The 7,245-nt window shown below is 37.9% G+C and overlaps 2 protein-coding genes across 4 annotated transcripts in view; one reads left to right on the forward strand and one right to left on the reverse strand.

The window, feature by feature from the left end:
• The window catches only part of LOC128884204 (uncharacterized), a 23,441-nt gene extending 20,732 nt beyond the window's left edge, over positions 1-2,709 (forward strand). For all 3 annotated transcript variants that reach the window (XM_054137404.1, XM_054137414.1, XM_054137394.1), the window contains exons 3-4: positions 1,020-1,365; positions 2,332-2,709. In XM_054137404.1, the coding sequence (XP_053993379.1) occupies positions 1,020-1,365; positions 2,332-2,693 (708 nt within the window). In that variant the 3' untranslated portion in view covers positions 2,694-2,709. The remainder of the gene's footprint in view (positions 1-1,019; positions 1,366-2,331) is intronic.
• Positions 2,710-3,110: 401 nt separating this feature from the next.
• Positions 3,111-6,540, reverse strand: LOC128884191 (squamous cell carcinoma antigen recognized by T-cells 3-like). Its single transcript, XM_054137363.1, has 6 exons — positions 5,935-6,540; positions 5,668-5,849; positions 4,714-5,591; positions 3,990-4,614; positions 3,767-3,914; positions 3,111-3,708 (listed from the first exon to the last, which is right to left on the reverse strand). Exons 1-6 carry the CDS (start codon positions 6,377-6,379, stop codon positions 3,266-3,268), a joined length of 2,721 nt encoding a protein of 906 aa, XP_053993338.1. The 5' UTR covers positions 6,380-6,540; the 3' UTR covers positions 3,111-3,265.
• Positions 6,541-7,245: the final 705 nt, after the last annotated feature.

Genomic DNA, 7,245 nt, shown 5'->3' on the forward strand with positions numbered 1-7,245 from the left:
ATATATATATACTTTATATATACTTTATATATATACTTTTTATAAAAAGTAATTAAATTAAGATGAAGAATTGTGATCACGCAATTCTAGCAAGATAAAAGAATCACGATCACCCTCGTGAATGAAATTAAATCACCATCCTGATCGTGATTTTGCGATCACTGTGATAAATAACGGTTAGTGATTTTGCACGCCATCTCTAACCCACACGCTGTACGTTCTATTCAAAATTACGCGCGAAAATCTCTACAACTCTCCGTCCTTGTTGTACATGATTGTCCCCTTTCTCTCACTCTGAGACTCTGTCCTTGTCGCACACGATCGCTCCCTCTCCCTCGCATAGCTACTCGACTACCTCCTTTGCCATTCTGTGATCCTAATGCCAAAAATTAAGTTTTTGGTATAAAATTGGGCGCGCAGATGGCGTACGTGTCAATGTCTCGATTTCGCGTTTAATAATAATTGCATAACGCCTTTGAAAAACATATATAATTATTTCAATTCAATGCAAATGTTTGCAAAAACAGTCCTTGATGTATTTAATGATCTAGACCTCATATTGCAATTTCAAGGGTGTCTGAATTATTTCCAGAAAGTTCATAAACAACTAAATAAAATGCAAAAAGTACTTTCTTTCCCAGAAAGTTAATACACAATCGTATAAAGCAATAATGTCTTTCATGTTTATCACTTCCAAGGGTTCTTAATAATTACACAACAATATCTGCTTTACATTAGGTTTATTGGCAAACTTATCAAATGAATAATACATATTTCTGTTTTTAACAGTTTTTATTTAATAAATACATTTCTCTTTGAAATATGAAGTACTTGGAACGCGCGCTTTACTTTATCTTCGATCGCTTTCCTACTTAATAAACTCGTGCGAACCAACAGTTTCCGAAACTGTGCCAATCAATTATTTGTCGAAATCACGTTCGAAACTTTCTCAGCTCGCTTATAACTTTCCATCTCGGCGGATAAGTAATTAACCAACTTCCGTGTTGATTTTATTGCAGCCACGTACACACGAGACAGGGGGAAAATACGGAAACGGCGTGATTACAAGAAAATACCGAACTGGCTCGGTGATACCGGTTCATGTGGAGCTTACGGCGAACCACCACGGCTATTTCGAGTTTCGTACGTGCGCGATGACCTACAAGGACAAGGAAGTCACCCAGGATTGTTTGGACCAGTATCTCCTACGGGCGGAGAACGGGTCGATCAGATATTATCCAGGCCCAGGGAATAGGATTTTCGAGGCCTTCTATAAACTACCAGACGACCTGACCTGTGCTCAATGCGTTTTTCAATGGAGATACATCGCTGGAAATAATTGGGGCGACTGTGGAAACGGAACAGGTATTACTTCAGCTGGATGTCGATGCTATCTCGTTGAAATTTCTATATAAATGTATTTGGGAAATTGGTTATTATCTATTCGGGTGAACCAATAGTTCCTTTCCAATTTTTCTTCTTTTCCTATATCCATTAATATACATCTCAACAAATAATTGCTTCATATAATGATGACTCGTACTACGTGAATATATTAGGTTGTCCCGAAAGTTTCTTTCGCGAGTTGCACTCAATTATTTTATGTGGTCGTGTTTATATAAATAGACAATCTAATTTCATAGATATTCATGTTGTAACAGTAATGGAGCAAAATGAATCGTGCACAATCCAGTAATGTAACATAAAACATAAACTATTGTGCATGTATTACTTATTAATAAAGCGAAAGAAACTTTTGGAACAACCTAATATTAGTATTCCATCATGGTACAGTTGGAAAGTTATTGTTACTTTTTACATGCAATAAATATTACACAATTAGCACGGTTGCACCATTGTGATAATTGATATTCTGCAAGCTTCTGTATATAGCAATGACATTATTATACTTAGATTTCACGAACAAACATTATTACGAAGCCTTCGTTATGCTTTCAGGGAATGCAAGGATTTTAATAAGTTATAAGAAAAAGTCCTCTGTGATTTTTTCTACCTGCAATCTGAAAAGAAAATTATAACCTGACCTACTTACGTAATTCATCCTATACAGTAATATTCTATAAAGTAAAAGGGCGCGACCTTTAAAGGAGGCAGGAACAAAGGAAAATGTTTGCTGTAGAAAAATTTGGATAAACTTGAATATCTTTTCCTGGCAGAATTTTCATTAAAGTTAAACAATCGTAGGAATATACTGATGTTTATCTAACAATTACGTGTATACTCCTAAGACATAGTAAACCTCTTCCATTGTCATACATCTCCTTCATGGTCACCAACATCGAAGGTAACTCTTTGAACGTTTGTTTACAGGAGCTGTGGGTTGTGGTCCGCAGGAAGAATTTCGTGCTTGCGCTGATATCACCATAGGCGATGACGTGGAGCCCCTACCACCGAGACCACCGAAGGAGCCAACAGTTCCTGGCGAGAAATCCCCAACGGAACCAACACTGGTGCCCAAGTCCCATGGGCCCCACTGGCTGTTCAGTATCGTCATCGCTGGTACGTGCCTGCTGGTTGTGCTGGCGGCTATGGCGTTGCTTTACTCGTACTACTATCACGCTGGCAGAGCCAAAAAGTGGCTCATGGCGAGGCGATTACTGGCACCTGAAAGTCCACCTGTCGCTCCACCGAGGCATAAAAGACACACATCCCATGCACCATTGCAGCTGTAGAAAGACATTTGCGTTTCACGTAGGATGAGCATGAAGAATGTAAAAGGAAACGAGAGATTGACGTGGTTTTGTGACAACTGTTCTGTGAATACTTTTTCAGGAACATTTTAAAATGGGTTCTTTTTATACGATTTTATAAAAGTCACTAAAACCAAGACCAGATTCATCGTTTAGAACGACACGGACGGTCGTTCTGATTTGTTATTACAATTTACCTGTACTGCCCTCGCCCGTTACTTCCAAGACATTTGGAATAATTCCAACGACTTTTCTGCCGTGCGTGTTTTTGTAATATGTAGTGATGTACGCATGACAAAAAAGTTGTTTTTATTTGCGTTTAGTGTAATGCGTTCTACGCCTGGCACACATTTTCATCTTGTGTATATAAACTGTCTTACATTAAATGTATTTATTTTCTACAAAGTGGTGATCCCTGGTTTTCCCTATCACTTAACGCTTCGCTAATTATTTGTAGTTCACCGCGTTCAAGGTCGCAGTTCGTGGTGTGTACATCTCAAACTTAACGGTATCAAATAAACAAGGTATTAAAGAACCAGTTGTTTAATAGTAAATTATTTTTTATTCAGCAACATGTTTCTAAAGTCTTGATTACTCATTTTTTGTGGAGCCCCGCTCGTAGTTGCATTTGCACTGCCGTTGGTGGCACCGGTTTTAACGGTACGGGGTACCATGGACAATAGCGTTTTGGGCATACCGAACGCTGTCCTACTCACTGTGGTGCCACCTAGAGACTTAATCAAAGATGTTTCATCGTTCACTGGAACCTTCTTTCGTTCAGGTGGCTGACTTATAGCCACGCTTATAATTTTGTCACCGATTTTCATTCCGTCAGTAGCCAGGAGAGCTTTCGCGGCGGTAGCTTCGTCTTCGTACTCAACGTACGCCAGTCCTTTCGAATGCCCGTTTCGGTAAGTAACTATACGAACTTCTTTCAATGGTCCGTGAACTTTAAATATTTCTTCCAGTTCTTCTTTTGTTGTCGTTACCGGTAGACCTGCTCAATTTGCATTTTTATATTGACTGCGAAATTATAAATCTAAGCGTATTGTTACCTTTAATGAAGAGTTTATTCTTCTCGAGAGACTGACTGTATTTAAACCCTGGTGTTCGCGTTGTTTTGTTTGGGTCGCATCTCGAAACGAACATCGGTCGCCCTCGTATTGGAGTTCTGTCTAATTTTAAAGCCTTCTCGACCGCTTCCTGTAAAAATTGTAATATATAAGCACTTGTAAGTACTCTAACAAGCTAATTCAATAAATGAGAAACAGTTCATACCGGGTTACTCAACTGCACATAGCAATATCCCTTGCTGCGTCCTTTATAATCTCGTATCATTTTGAACGACGTGATCGGACCAGCCTGTTCTAAAGCGCTTCTAACTTCTTCCTCGGTTGCGGTGTAGTCTAAATTACTTACGAAAACCGTGATTTTATCATCGACTTCCTGAGTGTTATCTACTTCCATTTGATCATTTTCTGGAGCCTTAAAGCCAGGTGGTGGAGCAATCTTTGGTTTTTCTTCCTTGATCTCATCATCGATTTTCTTTTCAAAGTTCAGATGAGTTTCTCTTAATTTTGATCTCACTTGTGTTTCGACTCTCGTAATCTTTGTTCCTCCTAAATTCTTCCATCTACCAGCATCATCTGATTTTCTTTTATGTGCCTTTTTATTCTGTAATGGCGATAACTCATGATTAGAAGTTTGTTGTATTTTCTGTCTTTCCTCGGCTACTTTCTCCAGTTTCTCTTTAGTTTTCGCCTCGCAGTGTTCCATTTGTTCTAAAGTTCCTTCATCCCTTTCAAAATTTATCCATGCATTTGCTATACTCTCTGGCCAATCCTTTACAGCAGTCAGAGCTTTCTGGTACAATTTCCTTAAATGTTTTGTATCTCCATAACATCTGTATGCCAAACAATATTCAATTATAAAACATTACATAAAATCCTAAATCTGTAAAATATAAGATAACGAATTTCTTTAAAACAAAGTAAGGATGTACCTTTCTAGTGAAATATATTCCAACCAGTAAGATGCTGTTCCGGAATGTCCTTGTGACAGAATATCAGCCCACAATGACCTAGCTTTTTCCATGTTATTGGCATGTATAGCTTCAGTTCTTGCCCAGAATTGTAATATAATACAATTGGGGTCTCCTTCCAAACCAAAAAATTTCGCCAAATGTTCGCAAGCTCTATTAAACGTATTACACAATACTTCCAACTGCTTCTCTTCGTCGTTCGAATGCTGATCGATTTTTCGTCGTAAATATTCTAAATATGTCATCCATAGATTTTGGTAGTCTTCAGGAGTAGAAAATCCAGCTGTTAAAGCATTTTCCAGCAATGCTTGGATTTCTAACGTCGGTTTTCCCCATTTCTCGTACGACCTTATCCATTTCTGCCATATTTTGGCGCACCATGGAACGTTTCTCGTAGCTCTCTGATACACTTGATCTAAGATAGATTCGATTTTTATATTTTCTTCCAGGTATGTAAGATAATCAAGCCAGAGCGACACTTCTAAACTAAGATCGGCGACCGCCCTTTCATACAAAACACTTATTCGACCTGGATCTCCATTTTGTTTTTCGTGCATCAAATACGCTTTGTACGCATCTAAAAGCTCACTTTCAGCTTGTGAGGAAACAATCTTTTCTTCATAAGGTAGACGAGCATTAAGCTTCGTGGATGCTCGTTCGTATCCCCCAAGTATAATTTTATCATCAATAATAGCTTCTGCACCATCTCCAGTGCGCCAAGTTTCATACTCCTCATACGTTTTTTCCATATCTAACAGAGGACAGGCTAACTGCCTTTTGAATAAATTTCCAATACGCTCAAGTTGTTCTTTCCTCTCAGCCAGATTAGTAGGATCGATCTAAACATTTGAAATCTAAATATGAAAAGAGGCTTTTAAAAGAAATACACACCATTCTTGAATTCGTTACACCTACCAATGCATGTAGAACAATTTCAAACTCTCTAAAGGCCTCCCATATTATTGCACCCTTAATAGTGTGCAATCCAACAGCTGTTAATGCTTGTTCAAACAATTGCCGGACATTCTTTGCTGCATCTTTCTCAGTACCCATATTACCGATACTGAACTGTAAATATTCTAGCCATATTTCTACAGCTGTAAGAGAAGATTATATGTAAGAACAATGGTGCACATAATATAAGAAAGAGAACTAATGTGCACAATTTCATTTTAAACTTACAAAGATAATCTTTAACTGCTCGTTCGCACAGTTTGACTACTTCTTCTTTCTGTTCTGGTGTAGTAGCTAGTTTGATCTCATCACGTATCCAGGATAACCAGAGTTCAGAACTCAAGGGAAACTTGGAGTTCATATTCTCCCTGGCAGCACGCAATCCTTCCAATTCACCCATTCTTTGCAACTTACTGATAATAGCTACATGGCTCACGTAATCATACGGATTCTGAGCGAGGGCAGCTTCCAAAACTCTAACTTCCGCCTCGTCAGCATCCTCTTCGTCATCGTCCTCGTCCTCAATTTCGTCCTGATCACCGACCGATTCATTTTCCGCGTTTTCTTCGACTTCATTCTCAACCATCTCCAACGCGTCATCTTTGCTTCCAGATGAATCTTCGTTCGGACTTTTATCGTTGCTTTCGTCGTTCCCTACGTCCATCTCTTCCATTTCTGCTCAGATAAGTTCCACAGTGAACGTTAAGTTACCCTTGTGGACGAAAACTAATTCTGATACGTAGTTATCAAAACTGAGAAAGGACACTGTGTCCTAACAAAATATAAACGTTAAGGCAACGTTTCAGGTTATGTTTAGATGTTTTTGTACATATTTCTTTAGGAGTCTGACAGTTTCATTGCGCATGTGTACTAGCGACGCTGGTAGAATCAAAATTTAATTTAGATAGAACTTTGATATTGATTTTTAATGGTAGATTAGATCGGCAAGAGCAATGCTGTTTTCAACTAATTTTGATGGATGAATTATATAATATACAGGGTGCATTGATAATAATATAAGTACTAGGTAATATTTAAAAGATTAACAATTAAATAAAAGAAACAATTTAACACTGAATCTACCAACATTTCATTTGTACTTATACTTATTTCATTTGTAATTTTTCTTTCAAAGATTGTCTTTAATTTCGTACATGTTACATGAATTATCTACATATAACTAGCCTTTATTTTATAACCTTTTAAACTATCGCCGTTTCTCTTGTGCCATATCACTCACGGTGTTTAAAATGTTACTCTGTGCATATTAATATTCATGCAGAAAATTCGAGGATACGTTAACACGATTCTTCTTTAGAATATATCATTTGTTTTATGTATACACTGGCCTTCTGTTTTAAGCTTTTAAAAATTTTATACTTTCCCGGTATTTTCGCTCAAATAAATAGCCATCTAGCGGTGATTATACCGAACTATTTTTCGGAGAATGGGCAGCGCCTCTATAGGAAAAACGGCCAAGTTTGTCCTCGACAGTTCCTCTTTTTACTGCTAGATGGCGCCATTTACTTTGTTATTTAC

The sequence above is a fragment of the Hylaeus volcanicus genome, chromosome 1 (assembly GCF_026283585.1).
Source record: "Hylaeus volcanicus isolate JK05 chromosome 1, UHH_iyHylVolc1.0_haploid, whole genome shotgun sequence".
Lineage (NCBI taxonomy): Eukaryota > Metazoa > Arthropoda > Insecta > Hymenoptera > Colletidae > Hylaeus > Hylaeus volcanicus.

What these genes read in the sequence shown, in the direction of transcription:
- LOC128884191 (XM_054137363.1), bottom strand. Translation starts at nt 6,379, where the DNA reads ATGGAAGAGATGGACGTAGGGAACGACGAAAGCAACGATAAAAGTCCG. An exon ending in AAATTGTTCTACATGCATTG is followed by an intron (nt 5,592 to 5,667) that starts GTAGGTGTAACG and finishes TCAAATGTTTAG; the next exon opens with ATCGATCCTACTAATCTGGC. An exon ending in ATGTGCAGTTGAGTAACCCG is followed by an intron (nt 3,915 to 3,989) that starts GTATGAACTGTT and finishes CAATTTTTACAG; the next exon opens with GAAGCGGTCGAGAAGGCTTT.